Source organism: Agelaius phoeniceus, chromosome 1, assembly GCF_051311805.1.
Source record: "Agelaius phoeniceus isolate bAgePho1 chromosome 1, bAgePho1.hap1, whole genome shotgun sequence".
Classification (NCBI taxonomy): domain Eukaryota; kingdom Metazoa; phylum Chordata; class Aves; order Passeriformes; family Icteridae; genus Agelaius; species Agelaius phoeniceus.
Window position 1 is genome coordinate 154,611,990 of NC_135265.1, and position 17,690 is coordinate 154,629,679.

General features: G+C 36.1%; 1 protein-coding gene across 1 annotated transcript in view; it reads left to right on the top strand.

The window, feature by feature from the left end:
* MROH1 (maestro heat like repeat family member 1) overlaps positions 1-17,690 on the top strand; it is a 241,668-nt gene that overhangs the window by 84,805 nt on the left and 139,173 nt on the right. The window contains 2 exon segments of the mRNA XM_077174443.1: positions 12,622-12,670; positions 15,351-15,486. Coding sequence (XP_077030558.1) covers positions 12,622-12,670; positions 15,351-15,486 — 185 coding nt within the window.

Consider the following 17,690-nt stretch of genomic DNA (forward strand, 5'->3'; position numbering starts at 1 on the left):
ACGAAATTTTCTTCCCAAAATTCCCAATCCTGAGGGATTCCAGTCCCCAAAATTCCCAATTCTGGGAGATTTCAGCCCCAAAATCCCAAGAAATTCCAATCCCAAAATTCCCAATTCTGAAGGACTTTAATCCCAAAATTTCCCCAAATTTTCCAAATTCCACAGAATTTTATTCCCAAAATTCCAAAAAAATTCCATTCCGGAAATTCCCAAAATTCTGGGAAATTGAAATTCCCCAAAATTTTCCCAATCCTGAAGGATTTTAATCCCAAATTTTTCCAAATTTTCCAAATTCCATGAAATTTTATTCCCAAAATTCCCAATTCTGAGGGATTTCAGCCCCAAAATTCCCAAATCCTGGGAGATTTCAGCCTCAAAATCCCAAGAAATTCCAGTCCCCAAAATTCCCAATTCTGAAGAAATTTAATTCCAAAATTTCCCCAAATTTTCCAAATTCCACCAAATTTTATTCCCCAAAATTCCCAGTTCTGGGAGATTTCAGCCCAAAATCCCATGAAATTCCAGTCCCAAAACTTCCCCAAATTTTCCAAATTCCACCAAATTTTATCCCCAAAATTCAGAAAAAATCCATTCCAGAAATTCCCAATCTTGGGAAATTGAAATTCCCCAAAATTCTCAATTCTGAAGGACTTTAATCCCAAAATTTCCTCAAATTTAACAAATTCCACGAAATTTTGTTCCCAAAATTCTCAATTCTGGGAAATTGAAATTCCCAAAATTCCCAATCCTGAGGGATTTTAATCCCAAATTTTCCGAATTCCACAAAATTTTATTCCCCAAAATTCCCGATCCCAAAGAATTCCATTCCCAAAAATCCAAAAAAAATTCCCAAAATTCCCAATTCTGGGAGATTTCAGCCCAAAATTCCCAATCCTGCTCAGCTCCACCGTGCCCGGCCTCAGCCAGGTCAGATTTGGGGCAAAAAAACCCAAAAAATGGAAATTCCCAAAATCCCAAAAAATTCCAATCCCAAAATTCCCAATCCTGAAGAAATTTATTCCCAAAATTTCCCCAAATTTTCCAAATTCCACCAAATTTTACTCCCAAAATTCAATAAAAAATCCATTCCCAAAATTCCCAATTCTGGGAAATTGAAATTCCCCAAATTTTCCAAAATCCACAAAATTTTATTCCCCAAAATTCCCAATCCTGAGGGATTCAATCCCAAAAATCAAAAAAATTCCCAAAATTCCCAAATCTGGGAAATTGAAATTCCCCAAACTTCCCAATCCTGAAGGATTATAATCCCAAAATTTCCTCAAATTTAACAAATCCCACAAAATTTTAATCCCCAAATTCCCAATCCCAAAGAATTCCAATCCCAAAGTTCCCAATTCTGGGAGATTTCAGCCCCAAAATCCCAAGAAATTCCAGTCCCAAAATTCCCAATTCTGGGAAATTGAAATCCCCAAAATTTTCCCAAATTTTCCAAATTCCACCAAATTTTCGATCCCAAAATTCCAAAAAAATCCATTCCGGAAATTCCCAATTCTGGGAAATTGAAATTCCCCAAAATTCCCAATCCTGAGGGATTTTAATCCCCAAAAGTCAAAAAAAATCCCAAAATTCCCAATTCTGGGAGATTTCAGCCCAAAATCCCAAAAAAATCCAGTCCCAAAATTCCCAATTCTGAAGAAATTTAATCTCAAATTTCCCCAAATTTTCCAAATTCCACAAAATTTTATTCCCAAAATTCAGAAAAAATCCATTCCGGAAATTCCCAATCCTGGGAAATTGAAATTCCCCAAATTCCCAATCCTGAAGGATTCCATTCCCAAAAATCCAAAAAATTCCCAAAATTCCCAAATCTGGGAAATTGAAATTCCCCAAATTCCCAATCCTGGGGGATTTTAATCCCAAAATTTCCTCAAATTTTCCAAATTCCATGAAATTTTATTCCCCAAAATTCCCAATCCTGAGGGATTCATTCTCAAAAATCCAAAAAATTCCCAAAATTCCCAATTCTGGGAAATTGAAATCCCAAAATTTCCCCAAAATTGCCAATTCTGGGAAATTTTCATTCCAAAACTCCCAATTCCACGAAATTTTATTCCCAAAATTAAAAAAAAAAATCCAATCCAAAAATTCCCAATTCTGAGAAATTGAAATTCCAAAAAATTCCCAATCCTGAAGGATTTTAATCCCAAAATTTCCTCAAATTTAACGAATTCCACCAAATTTTCTTCCCCAAATTCCCAATCCTGGGAAATTTCAATTCCCCAAATTCCCAATCCTGAAGGATTTTAATCCCAAAATTTTCCCAAATTCCACGAAATTTTCTTCCCAAAATTCCCAATCCCAAAGAATTCCAACCCCCAAATCCAAAAAATTCCCAAAATTCCCAATGCTGGGAAATTGAAATTCCAAAAACTTTCCCAAATTTTCCAAATTCCACCAAATTTTATTCCCAAACACAAAGAATTCCAATCGAAAAATTCCCAAAATTCCCAATTCTGGGAAATTGAAATTCCCAAAATTTTCCCAAATTTTCTAAATTCCACGAAATTTTCTTCCCAAAATTCCCAATCCTGAGGGATTCCAGTCCCCAAAATTCCCAATTCTGGGAGATTTCAGCCCCAAAATCCCAAGAAATTCCAATCCCAAAATTCCCAATTCTGAAGGACTTTAATCCCAAAATTTCCCCAAATTTTCCAAATTCCACAGAATTTTATTCCCAAAATTCCAAAAAAATTCCATTCCGGAAATTCCCAAAATTCTGGGAAATTGAAATTCCCCAAAATTTTCCCAATCCTGAAGGATTTTAATCCCAAATTTTTCCAAATTTTCCAAATTCCATGAAATTTTATTCCCAAAATTCCCAATTCTGAGGGATTTCAGCCCCAAAATTCCCAAATCCTGGGAGATTTCAGCCTCAAAATCCCAAGAAATTCCAGTCCCCAAAATTCCCAATTCTGAAGAAATTTAATTCCAAAATTTCCCCAAATTTTCCAAATTCCACCAAATTTTATTCCCCAAAATTCCCAGTTCTGGGAGATTTCAGCCCAAAATCCCATGAAATTCCAGTCCCAAAACTTCCCCAAATTTTCCAAATTCCACCAAATTTTATCCCCAAAATTCAGAAAAAATCCATTCCAGAAATTCCCAATCTTGGGAAATTGAAATTCCCCAAAATTCTCAATTCTGAAGGACTTTAATCCCAAAATTTCCTCAAATTTAACAAATTCCACGAAATTTTGTTCCCAAAATTCTCAATTCTGGGAAATTGAAATTCCCAAAATTCCCAATCCTGAGGGATTTTAATCCCAAATTTTCCGAATTCCACAAAATTTTATTCCCCAAAATTCCCGATCCCAAAGAATTCCATTCCCAAAAATCCAAAAAAAATTCCCAAAATTCCCAATTCTGGGAGATTTCAGCCCAAAATTCCCAATCCTGCTCAGCTCCACCGTGCCCGGCCTCAGCCAGGTCAGATTTGGGGCAAAAAAACCCAAAAAATGGAAATTCCCAAAATCCCAAAAAATTCCAATCCCAAAATTCCCAATCCTGAAGAAATTTATTCCTCTGAAGAAATTTATTCCCAAAATTTCCCCAAATTTCCAAATCCACCAAATTTTACTCCCAAAATTCAATAAAAAATCCATTCCCAAAATTCCCAATTCTGGGAAATTGAAATTCCCCAAATTTTCCAAAATCCACAAAATTTTATTCCCCAAAATTCCCAATCCTGAGGGATTCAATCCCAAAAATCAAAAAAATTCCCAAAATTCCCAAATCTGGGAAATTGAAATTCCCCAAACTTCCCAATCCTGAAGGATTATAATCCCAAAATTTCCTCAAATTTAACAAATCCCACAAAATTTTAATCCCCAAATTCCCAATCCAAAGAATTCCAATCCCAAAGTTCCCAATTCTGGGAGATTTCAGCCCCAAAATCCCAAGAAATTCCAGTCCCAAAATTCCCAATTCTGGGAAATTGAAATCCCCAAAATTTTCCCAAATTTTCCAATTCCACCAAATTTTCGATCCCAAAATTCCAAAAAAATCCATTCCGGAAATTCCCAATTCTGGGAAATTGAAATTCCCCAAAATTCCCAATCCTGAGGATTTTAATCCCCAAAAGTCAAAAAAATCCCAAAATTCCCAATTCTGGGAGATTTCAGCCCAAAATCCAAAAAAATCCAGTCCCAAAATTCCCAATTCTGAAGAAATTTAATCTCAAATTTCCCCAAATTTCCAGATTCCACAAAATTTTATTCCCAAAATTCAGAAAAAATCCATTCCGGAAATTCCCAATCCTGGGAAATTGAAATTCCCCAAATTCCCAATCTTGAAGGATTCCATTCCCAAAAATCCAAAAAAAAATTCCCAAAATTCCCAGATCTGGGAAATTGAAATTCCCCAAAATTCCCAATCCTGAAGGATTTTAATCCCAAAATTTCCTCAAATTTAACAAATTCCACCAAATTTTTTCCCAAATTCCACCAAATTTTTATTCCCAAACACAAAGAATTCCAATCGAAAAATTCCCAAAATTCCCAATTCAGGGAAATTGAAATTCCCAAAATTTCCCCAAAATTGCCAAATTCTGAGAAATTTTCATTCCAAAATTTTCCCAATTCCACGAAATTTTATTCCCAAAATTCCAAAAAATTCCAATCCCGAAATTCCCAATTCTGGGAAATTGAAATTCCCCAAAATTCCCAATCCTGAGGGATTTTAATCCCAAAATTTCCTCAAATTTAACACATTCCACCAAATTTTCTTCCCAAAATTCCAATCCCAAAAACCCAAAAAATTCCCAAAATTCCCAATCCTGGGAAATTTCAATTCCCCAAAGTCCAAATCCTGAAGGATTTTAATCCAAAATTTTCCCAAATTCCACGAAATTTTATTCCCAAATTTCCCAATCCCAAAGAATTCCAACCCCCAAATACCAAAAAATTCCCAAAATTCCCAATTCTGGGAAATTGAAATTCCAAAATTTTCCCAAATTTTCCAAATCCACAAATTTTATTCCTAAACACAAAGAATTCCAATTGAAAAATTCCCAAAATACCCAATTCTGGGAAATTGAAATTCCCCAAATTTTCCCAAATTTTTCAAATTCCACAAAATTTTATTCCCAAAATTCCCAATTCTGGGAAATTGAAATTCCAAAATTCCCAGTCCTGAAGGATTTAATCCAAAATTTCCCCAAATTTCCCAAATTCCACCAAATTTTATTCCCAAAATTCAAAAAAAATCCATTCCCAAAATTCCCAGTTCTGGAAATTGAAATTCCCCAAAATTTTCCCAATCCTGAAGGATTTTAATCCCCAAAAGTCAAAAAAATTCCCAAAATTCCCATTCTGGGAGATTTCAGCCCCAAAATCCCAAGAAATTCCAATCCCAAAATTCCCAATTCTGGGAAATTGAAATTCCAAAAAATTCCCAATCCTGAGGGATTTTAATCCCAAAATTTCCTCAAATTTAACAAATCCCACAAAATTTTAATCCCCAAATTCCCAATCCCAAAGAATTCCCATCCCAAAAATCCAAAAAATTCCCAAAATTCCCAATTCTGGAAATTGAAATTCCCCAAAATTCCCAATCCTGAAGGATTTTAATCCCAAATTTCCTCAAATTTAACAAATTCCATGAAATTTTATTCCCCAAAATTCCCAATTCTGGGAAATTGAAATTCCCAGAATTTCCCCAAAATTGCCAAATTCTGAGAAATTTTCATTCCAAAATTTTCCCAATTCCACGAAATTTATTCCCAAAATTCCAAAAAATTCCAAACCCGAAATTCCCACTTTTGGGAAATTCCAATTCCCAAAATTCCCAATCCTGAAGGATTTTACTACCAAAATTTTCCCCAATTTTCCCAAAATTCCCAATCCTGAGGGATTTCAGCCCCAAAATCCCAAAAACTTCCAGTCCCAAAATTCCCAATTCTGGGAAATTGAAATTCCCAAAATTCCCCCAAGTTTTCCAAATTCCACCAAATTTTATTCCCAAAATTCCCAATCCCAAAGAATTCCATTCCCAAAAATCCAAAAAAAATTCCCCAAAATTCCCAAATCTGGGAAATTGAAATTCCCCAAAATTCCCAATTCTGAAGGACTTTAATCCCAAATTTCCTCAAATTTAACAAATTCCATGAAATTTTATTCCCCAAAATTCCCAATTCTGGGAAATTGAAATTCCCAAAATTTTCCCAAATTTTCTAAATTCCACGAAATTTTCTTCCCAAAATTCCCAATCCTGAGGGATTCCAGTCCCCAAAATTCCCAATTCTGGGAGATTTCAGCCCCAAAATCCCAAGAAATTCCAATCCCAAAATTCCCAATTCTGAAGGACTTTAATCCCAAAATTTCCCCAAATTTTCCAAATTCCACAGAATTTTATTCCCAAAATTCCAAAAAAATTCCATTCCGGAAATTCCCAAAATTCTGGGAAATTGAAATTCCCCAAAATTTTCCCAATCCTGAAGGATTTTAATCCCAAATTTTTCCAAATTTTCCAAATTCCATGAAATTTTATTCCCAAAATTCCCAATTCTGAGGGATTTCAGCCCCAAAATTCCCAAATCCTGGGAGATTTCAGCCTCAAAATCCCAAGAAATTCCAGTCCCCAAAATTCCCAATTCTGAAGAAATTTAATTCCAAAATTTCCCCAAATTTTCCAAATTCCACCAAATTTTATTCCCCAAAATTCCCAGTTCTGGGAGATTTCAGCCCAAAATCCCATGAAATTCCAGTCCCAAAACTTCCCCAAATTTTCCAAATTCCACCAAATTTTATCCCCAAAATTCAGAAAAAATCCATTCCAGAAATTCCCAATCTTGGGAAATTGAAATTCCCCAAAATTCTCAATTCTGAAGGACTTTAATCCCAAAATTTCCTCAAATTTAACAAATTCCACGAAATTTTGTTCCCAAAATTCTCAATTCTGGGAAATTGAAATTCCCAAAATTCCCAATCCTGAGGGATTTTAATCCCAAATTTTCCGAATTCCACAAAATTTTATTCCCCAAAATTCCCGATCCCAAAGAATTCCATTCCCAAAAATCCAAAAAAAATTCCCAAAATTCCCAATTCTGGGAGATTTCAGCCCAAAATTCCCAATCCTGCTCAGCTCCACCGTGCCCGGCCTCAGCCAGGTCAGATTTGGGGCAAAAAAACCCAAAAAATGGAAATTCCCAAAATCCCAAAAAATTCCAATCCCAAAATTCCCAATCCTGAAGAAATTTATTCCCAAAATTTCCCCAAATTTTCCAAATTCCACCAAATTTTACTCCCAAAATTCAATAAAAAATCCATTCCCAAAATTCCCAATTCTGGGAAATTGAAATTCCCCAAATTTTCCAAAATCCACAAAATTTTATTCCCCAAAATTCCCAATCCTGAGGGATTCAATCCCAAAAATCAAAAAAATTCCCAAAATTCCCAAATCTGGGAAATTGAAATTCCCCAAACTTCCCAATCCTGAAGGATTATAATCCCAAAATTTCCTCAAATTTAACAAATCCCACAAAATTTTAATCCCCAAATTCCCAATCCCAAAGAATTCCAATCCCAAAGTTCCCAATTCTGGGAGATTTCAGCCCCAAAATCCCAAGAAATTCCAGTCCCAAAATTCCCAATTCTGGGAAATTGAAATCCCCAAAATTTTCCCAAATTTTCCAAATTCCACCAAATTTTATTCCCAAACACAAAGAATTCCAATCGAAAAATTCCCAAAATTCCCAATTCTGGGAAATTGAAATTCCCAAAATTTTCCCAAATTTTCTAAATTCCACGAAATTTTCTTCCCAAAATTCCCAATCCTGAGGGATTCCAGTCCCCAAAATTCCCAATTCTGGGAGATTTCAGCCCCAAAATCCCAAGAAATTCCAATCCCAAAATTCCCAATTCTGAAGGACTTTAATCCCAAAATTTCCCCAAATTTTCCAAATTCCACAGAATTTTATTCCCAAAATTCCAAAAAAATTCCATTCCGGAAATTCCCAAAATTCTGGGAAATTGAAATTCCCCAAAATTTTCCCAATCCTGAAGGATTTTAATCCCAAATTTTTCCAAATTTTCCAAATTCCATGAAATTTTATTCCCAAAATTCCCAATTCTGAGGGATTTCAGCCCCAAAATTCCCAAATCCTGGGAGATTTCAGCCTCAAAATCCCAAGAAATTCCAGTCCCCAAAATTCCCAATTCTGAAGAAATTTAATTCCAAAATTTCCCCAAATTTTCCAAATTCCACCAAATTTTATTCCCCAAAATTCCCAGTTCTGGGAGATTTCAGCCCAAAATCCCATGAAATTCCAGTCCCAAAACTTCCCCAAATTTTCCAAATTCCACCAAATTTTATCCCCAAAATTCAGAAAAAATCCATTCCAGAAATTCCCAATCTTGGGAAATTGAAATTCCCCAAAATTCTCAATTCTGAAGGACTTTAATCCCAAAATTTCCTCAAATTTAACAAATTCCACGAAATTTTGTTCCCAAAATTCTCAATTCTGGGAAATTGAAATTCCCAAAATTCCCAATCCTGAGGGATTTTAATCCCAAATTTTCCGAATTCCACAAAATTTTATTCCCCAAAATTCCCGATCCCAAAGAATTCCATTCCCAAAAATCCAAAAAAAATTCCCAAAATTCCCAATTCTGGGAGATTTCAGCCCAAAATTCCCAATCCTGCTCAGCTCCACCGTGCCCGGCCTCAGCCAGGTCAGATTTGGGGCAAAAAAACCCAAAAAATGGAAATTCCCAAAATCCCAAAAAATTCCAATCCCAAAATTCCCAATCCTGAAGAAATTTATTCCCAAAATTTCCCCAAATTTTCCAAATTCCACCAAATTTTACTCCCAAAATTCAATAAAAAATCCATTCCCAAAATTCCCAATTCTGGGAAATTGAAATTCCCCAAATTTTCCAAAATCCACAAAATTTTATTCCCCAAAATTCCCAATCCTGAGGGATTCAATCCCAAAAATCAAAAAAATTCCCAAAATTCCCAAATCTGGGAAATTGAAATTCCCCAAACTTCCCAATCCTGAAGGATTATAATCCCAAAATTTCCTCAAATTTAACAAATCCCACAAAATTTTAATCCCCAAATTCCCAATCCCAAAGAATTCCAATCCCAAAGTTCCCAATTCTGGGAGATTTCAGCCCCAAAATCCCAAGAAATTCCAGTCCCAAAATTCCCAATTCTGGGAAATTGAAATCCCCAAAATTTTCCCAAATTTTCCAAATTCCACCAAATTTTCGATCCCAAAATTCCAAAAAAATCCATTCCGGAAATTCCCAATTCTGGGAAATTGAAATTCCCCAAAATTCCCAATCCTGAGGGATTTTAATCCCCAAAAGTCAAAAAAAATCCCAAAATTCCCAATTCTGGGAGATTTCAGCCCAAAATCCCAAAAAAATCCAGTCCCAAAATTCCCAATTCTGAAGAAATTTAATCTCAAATTTCCCCAAATTTTCCAAATTCCACAAAATTTTATTCCCAAAATTCAGAAAAAATCCATTCCGGAAATTCCCAATCCTGGGAAATTGAAATTCCCCAAATTCCCAATCCTGAAGGATTCCATTCCCAAAAATCCAAAAAATTCCCAAAATTCCCAAATCTGGGAAATTGAAATTCCCCAAATTCCCAATCCTGGGGGATTTTAATCCCAAAATTTCCTCAAATTTTCCAAATTCCATGAAATTTTATTCCCCAAAATTCCCAATCCTGAGGGATTCATTCTCAAAAATCCAAAAAATTCCCAAAATTCCCAATTCTGGGAAATTGAAATCCCAAAATTTCCCCAAAATTGCCAATTCTGGGAAATTTTCATTCCAAAACTCCCAATTCCACGAAATTTTATTCCCAAAATTAAAAAAAAAAATCCAATCCAAAAATTCCCAATTCTGAGAAATTGAAATTCCAAAAAATTCCCAATCCTGAAGGATTTTAATCCCAAAATTTCCTCAAATTTAACGAATTCCACCAAATTTTCTTCCCCAAATTCCCAATCCTGGGAAATTTCAATTCCCCAAATTCCCAATCCTGAAGGATTTTAATCCCAAAATTTTCCCAAATTCCACGAAATTTTCTTCCCAAAATTCCCAATCCCAAAGAATTCCAACCCCCAAATCCAAAAAATTCCCAAAATTCCCAATGCTGGGAAATTGAAATTCCAAAAACTTTCCCAAATTTTCCAAATTCCACCAAATTTTATTCCCAAACACAAAGAATTCCAATCGAAAAATTCCCAAAATTCCCAATTCTGGGAAATTGAAATTCCCAAAATTTTCCCAAATTTTCTAAATTCCACGAAATTTTCTTCCCAAAATTCCCAATCCTGAGGGATTCCAGTCCCCAAAATTCCCAATTCTGGGAGATTTCAGCCCCAAAATCCCAAGAAATTCCAATCCCAAAATTCCCAATTCTGAAGGACTTTAATCCCAAAATTTCCCCAAATTTTCCAAATTCCACAGAATTTTATTCCCAAAATTCCAAAAAAATTCCATTCCGGAAATTCCCAAAATTCTGGGAAATTGAAATTCCCCAAAATTTTCCCAATCCTGAAGGATTTTAATCCCAAATTTTTCCAAATTTTCCAAATTCCATGAAATTTTATTCCCAAAATTCCCAATTCTGAGGGATTTCAGCCCCAAAATTCCCAAATCCTGGGAGATTTCAGCCTCAAAATCCCAAGAAATTCCAGTCCCCAAAATTCCCAATTCTGAAGAAATTTAATTCCAAAATTTCCCCAAATTTTCCAAATTCCACCAAATTTTATTCCCCAAAATTCCCAGTTCTGGGAGATTTCAGCCCAAAATCCCATGAAATTCCAGTCCCAAAACTTCCCCAAATTTTCCAAATTCCACAAAATTTTATCCCCAAAATTCAGAAAAAATCCATTCCAGAAATTCCCAATCTTGGGAAATTGAAATTCCCCAAAATTCTCAATTCTGAAGGACTTTAATCCCAAAATTTCCTCAAATTTAACAAATTCCACGAAATTTTGTTCCCAAAATTCTCAATTCTGGGAAATTGAAATTCCCAAAATTCCCAATCCTGAGGGATTTTAATCCCAAATTTTCCGAATTCCACAAAATTTTATTCCCCAAAATTCCCGATCCCAAAGAATTCCATTCCCAAAAATCCAAAAAAAATTCCCAAAATTCCCAATTCTGGGAGATTTCAGCCCAAAATTCCCAATCCTGCTCAGCTCCACCGTGCCCGGCCTCAGCCAGGTCAGATTTGGGGCAAAAAAAACCCAAAAAATGGAAATTCCCAAAATCCCAAAAAATTCCAATCCCAAAATTCCCAATCCTGAAGAAATTTATTCCCAAAATTTCCCCAAATTTTCCAAATTCCACCAAATTTTACTCCCAAAATTCAATAAAAAATCCATTCCCAAAATTCCCAATTCTGGGAAATTGAAATTCCCCAAATTTTCCAAAATCCACAAAATTTTATTCCCCAAAATTCCCAATCCTGAGGGATTCAATCCCAAAAATCAAAAAAATTCCCAAAATTCCCAAATCTGGGAAATTGAAATTCCCCAAACTTCCCAATCCTGAAGGATTATAATCCCAAAATTTCCTCAAATTTAACAAATCCCACAAAATTTTAATCCCCAAATTCCCAATCCCAAAGAATTCCAATCCCAAAGTTCCCAATTCTGGGAGATTTCAGCCCCAAAATCCCAAGAAATTCCAGTCCCAAAATTCCCAATTCTGGGAAATTGAAATCCCCAAAATTTTCCCAAATTTTCCAAATTCCACCAAATTTTCAATCCCAAAATTCCAAAAAAATCCATTCCGGAAATTCCCAATTCTGGGAAATTGAAATTCCCCAAAATTCCCAATCCTGAGGGATTTTAATCCCCAAAAGTCAAAAAAAATCCCAAAATTCCCAATTCTGGGAGATTTCAGCCCAAAATCCCAAAAAAATCCAGTCCCAAAATTCCCAATTCTGAAGAAATTTAATCTCAAATTTCCCCAAATTTTCCAAATTCCACAAAATTTTATTCCCAAAATTCAGAAAAAATCCATTCCGGAAATTCCCAATTCAGGGAAATTGAAATTCCCCAAAATTCTCAATTCTGATGGACTTTAATCCCAAAATTTCCTCAAATGTAACAAATTCCACCAAATTTTAGTCCCAAAATTCTCAATTCTGGGAAATTGAAATTCCCAAAATTCCCAATCCTGAGGGATTTTAATCCCAAATTTTCCAAATTCCACAAAATTTTATTCCCAAAATTCCCAATCCTGAGGGATTCCCACCCCAAAAATCAAAAAAATTCCCAAAATTCCCAATTCTGGGAGATTTCAGCCCAAAATTCCCAATCCTGCTCAGCTCCACCGTGCCCGGCCTCAGCCAGGTCAGATTGGGGCAAAAAACCCCAAAAAATGGAAATTCCCAACATTCCCAAAGGATTCCAGGCCCTAAAATTCCCCAAATTCCCAAAATTCCCAAAATCTGGGAGATTTCGGCCCCAAAATTCCCAAAATCTGGGAGATTTCAGCCCTGAAATCCCAAGAAATTCCAATCCCAAAATTCCCAATTCTGAAGAAATTCCAGTCCCAAAATTTTCCCAAATTCTCCCAATTCCACCAAATTTTATTCCCCAAAATTCCCAATTCTGGGAGATTTCAGCCCAAAATTCCCAATCCTGCTCAGCTCCACCGTGCCCGGCCTCAGCCAGGTCAGATTGGGGCAAAAAACCCAAAAAATGGAAATTCCCAAAATGCCCAAAGGGTTCCAGGCCCAAACATTCCCCAAATTCCCAATTCTGGGAGATTTCAGCCCAAAATCCCAAGAAATTCCAATCCCAAAATTCCCAATCCTGAAGGATTTAATCCCAAAATTTCCCCAAATTTTCCAAATTCCACCAAATTTTATTCCCAAAATTCCCAATCCCAAAGAATTCCATTCCCAAAAATCCAAAAAAAATTCCCAAAATTCCCAAATCTGGGAAATTGAAATTCCCCAAACTTCCCAATCCTGAAGGATTTTAATCCCAAAATTTCCTCAAATTTAACAAATCCCACAAAATTTTAATCCCCAAATTCCCAATCCCAAAGAATTCCCATCCCAAAAATCCAAAAAATTCCCAAAATTCCCAATTCTGGGAAATTGAAATTCTCCAAACTTCCCAATTCTGAAGGATTTTAATCCCAAATTTCCTCAAATTTAACAAATTCCACGAAATTTTATTCCCCAAAATTCCCAATCCTGGGAAATTGAAATTCCCAGAATTTCCCCAAAATTGCCAAATTCTGAGAAATTTTCATTCCAAAATTTTCCCAATTCCATGAAATTTTATTCCCAAAATTCCAAAAAATTCCAATCCCGAAATTCCCAATTCTGGGAAATTCAAATTCCCAAAATTCCCAATCCTGAAGGATTTTAGTACCAAAATTTTCCCCAAATTTTCCAAATTCCACGAAATTTTATTCCCAAACACAAAGAATTCCAATTGAAAAATTCCCAAAATTCCCAATTCAGGGAAATTGAAATTCCCCAAAATTCCCAATTCTAAAGGACTTTAATCCAAAATTTCCCCAAATTTTCCAAATTCCACCAAATTTTATTCCCCAAAATTCCCAATTCTGGGAAATTGAAATTCCCAGAATTTCCCCAAAATTGTCAAATTCTGAGAAATTTTCATTCCAAAATTTTCCTAATTCCACGAAATTTTATTCCCAAAATTCCAAAAAATTCCAATCCTGAAATTCCCAATTCTGGGAAATTCAAATTCCCAAAATTGCCAATCCTGAAGGATTTTAGTACCAAAATTTTCCCCAATTTTTCCAAATTCCACCAAATTTTGTTCCCAAAATCCAAAATATTCCAATCCAAAAATTCCCAAAATTCCCAATTCTGGGAAATTGAAATTCCCCAAAATTCCCAATCCTGAAGGATTTTAATCCCAAAATTTCCTCAAATTTAACAAATTCCACCAAATTTCATTCCCAAAATTAAAAAAAATTACATCCCCGAATTTTCCCAATTCTGGGAAATTGAAATTCCTCAAATTTCTGCAAATTTTCCAAATTCCACGAAATTTTATTCCCAAAATTCCCAAAGGATTCCAGGCCCAAAATTCCCAATTCTGGGAGATTTCAGCCCAAAATTCCCAGAATCTGGGAGATTCCAGCCCAAAATCCCAAGAAATTCCAGTCCCAAAATCCCCAAAGAATTCCAATCCCAAAAATCCAAAAAAATCCCAAAATTCCCATTTCTGGGAAATTGAAATTTCCAAAATTTTCCCAAATTTTCCCAATTCCATGAAATATTATTCCCCAAAAATTCCCAATCCTGAGGGATTCCAGTCCCCAAAATTCCCAATCTTGAGGGATTCCCATCCCAAAAATAAAAAAAAATTCCCAAAATTCCCAATTCTGGGAGATTTCACCCCAAAATTCCCAATCCTGAGGGATTTTTCCCATTTTCCCCCATTTCCCCCCATAATTCCCCCATTATTTTGTCCATTAATTTCCCATTTTTCCCGTTTATTCCCCATTTTCCCCCCATTTATTTCCCATTATTCCCCCATTATTTCCCATTTATTTCCCCCATTTCTTCCCCATTATTTCCCCCATTTTCCCCCCATTTATTCACCTTTATTTCCCCCATTTATCCCCCATTTTTCCCCATTTATTCCCCATTATTTATTCCCCATTTATTCCGCCTTTATCCCCCATAATTACCCCATAATTTCCCCCATTTTTCCACCATAATTTCCCCATTTATCCCCCATTTTCCCCAATTTTCCCCCATAATTTCCCCATAATTTCCCCATTATTTCCCCATAATTCCCCATTTATTTCCCATTTTTCCCCCCTTATTTCCCTCATTTATTTCCCCACTTTTTCCCCATTTATTCCCCCATAATTCCCCCATTTTTCCCCCATTTTCCCCCCATTTATTCCCCATTATTTTCCCAATTTCTTCCCCATTTTCCCCCATTATTTCCCCCATAATTCCCGCATTTATTCCCCATTTATTCCCCCATTTATTCCCCTTTATTTCCCCCCATTTTTCCCCCATAATTCCCACCTTTATCCCCCATTTCCCCCCATTTATTCCCCATTTATCCCCCATTATTTCCCCATTATTTCCCCCTTTATCCCCCATTATTTCCCCATTTATCCCCCATTTTTTGCCCATTTATTCCCCATTTATTCCGCCTTTATCCCCCATAATTCCCCTATTATTTCCCCCATTTTTTCCCCCATTTATTCCCCATTATTCCCCCATAATTTCCCCATTTATCCCCCATAATTACCCCATTTTTCCCCCATTTATCCCCCATAATTCCCCCATTTTTCCCCCATTTTTCCCCCCATTTATTCCCATTTTCTCTCCCTTTTCTCCCCCAGGTCCTCTGGCGTTTTCTGCTGCCGCTGCTGCTGCGCCCGGGCCTGGGCTGGGCCCTGCCCCCGCTGTGCCACAGCCTGGCCCTGCTGGCCCCCAAAATGCAGCAGGAGCCCCTGGGGGACGGAGCTGAGAGCCAGGGTAACCCCAAAAAACCCCAAAAATCCCAAAAAATTAAAGGAAATCCCAGGAATCCCCAAAAAATCCCAAGGAAATCTGAGAAAGTCCCAAAAAATCCCCAAAAAATTAAAGGAAATCCCAGGAATTCCCAAGGAAATCCAAGGAAATCTGAGAAAATCCCAATGAAATCCAGGGAAATCCCAGGAATCCCCAAAAAATCCCAAGGAAATCAGAAAAAAATCCCCAAAAATCCCAGAAAAATCCAGGGAAATCCCAGGAATTCCCAATGAAATGCAGGGAAATCCCAGGAATTCCTAAAAAATCCCAAGGAAATCAGAAAATATCCCCAAAAATCCCCAAAATAATTAAAGGGAATCCCAAGAATTCCCCCAAAAAATCCCAAGGAAATCAGAAAAAAAAATCCCAAAAAATCCCAATGAAATCCCAGGAATTCCCAGAAAATCCTAAGGAAATGAGAGAAAAATCACAAAAAAACCCGCCAAAAAAATTAAAGGAAATCCCAGGAATTCCCAAAACAACCCAAGGAAATCAGAGAAAATCCCAATGAAATCCAGGAAAATCCCAAAATTCCCAAGGAAATCCAGGGAAATCCCAGGAATTCCCAGAAAATCACCAGGAAATCAGAGAAAATCCCAATGAAATCCCCAAAAAATGAAAGGAAATCCCAGGAATTCCCAATGAAATCCAGGGAAATCCCAGGAATTCCCAACAAATCCCAAGGAAATGAGAGAAAATCCCAAAAAATCCCCCAAAAATTAAAGGAAATCCCAGGAATTCCCAAAAAAAATCCCAAAAAATCCAGGGAAATCCCAGGAATTCCCAAAAAAATCCCCAGGAAATCAGAATAAAAATCACAAAAATCACAAAAAATCCCCAGGAAATCCTAAAAAAATTCCCCAAAAAATCCCCCAAAAATGAAAGGAAATCCCAAGAATTCCCAATGAAATCCAGGGAAATCCCAAGAATTCCCCAAAAAATCCCAAGGAAATCAGAAAAATATCCCAAAAAATCCCCAAAACATCCAGGGAAATCCCAAAATTCCCAATGAAATCCAGGGAAATCCCCGGAATTCCCAAAAAATCCCCAGGAAATCAGAAAAAAATCACAAAAAATCCCCCAAAAATGAAAGGAAATTCCAGGAATTCCTAAAAAAATTCCAAGGAAATCTGAGAAAAATCACAAAAAATCCAGGGAAATCCCAGGAATTCCCCAAAAAATCCCAAGGAAACCAGAAAAAATCACAAAAAAAATCCCCAAAAAAATTGAAGGAAATCCCAAGAATTCCCAATGAAATCCAGGGAAATCCCAAAATTCCCAAAGAAATCCAGGGAAATCCCAGGAATTCCCAAAAAATCCCAAGGAAATCAGAAAAAAATCCCAAAAAATCCCCAAAAAATGAAAGGAAATTCCAGGAATTCCCCAAAGAATCCCAAGGAAAGCAGAGAAAAATCCCCAAAATTCCCCAACAAATCCAGGGAAATTGGAAAAAATCCCAAAAATCCCCAGGAAATCAGAAAAAAATCCCAAAAAATCCCCAAAATTCCCCAAAAAAATTAAAGGAAATCCCAGGAATTCCCCAAAATAATTCCAAGGAAATCAGAAAAAAATCCCAAAAAATCCCCCAAAATTAAAGGAAATCCCAGGAATTCCCAATGAATTCCAGGGAAATCCCAAAATTCCCAAGGAAATCCAGGGAAATCCCAGGAATTCCCAAAACATCCCCAGGAAATCAGAAAAAATCACAAAAAAAATCCCCCAAAAATTGAAGGAAATTCCAGGAATTCCCAAAAAATCCCAAGGAAATCTGAGAAAATCCAAAAAAATCCCCAAAAAATTAAAGGAAATCCCAGGAATTCCCAATGAAATCCAGGGAAATCCCAGGAATTCCCCAAAGAATCCCAAGGAAATCAGAAAAAAAAAATCCCAAAAAATCCCCAAAAAATTAAAGGAAATCCCAGGAATTCCCAATGAAATCCAAGGAAATCTCAGGAATTTCACAAAAAATTCCAAGGAAATCAGAAAAAATTCCCAATGAAATCCAGGGAAATCCCAAAATTCCCAAGGAAATCCAGGGAAATCCCAGGAATTCCCAAAAAAATCCCAAGGAAAGCAGAAAAAATCACAAAAAACCCACCCAAAAATTAAAGGAAATCCCAGAATCCCCAAAAAATCCCAAGGAAATGAGAGAAAATCCAAAAAAATCC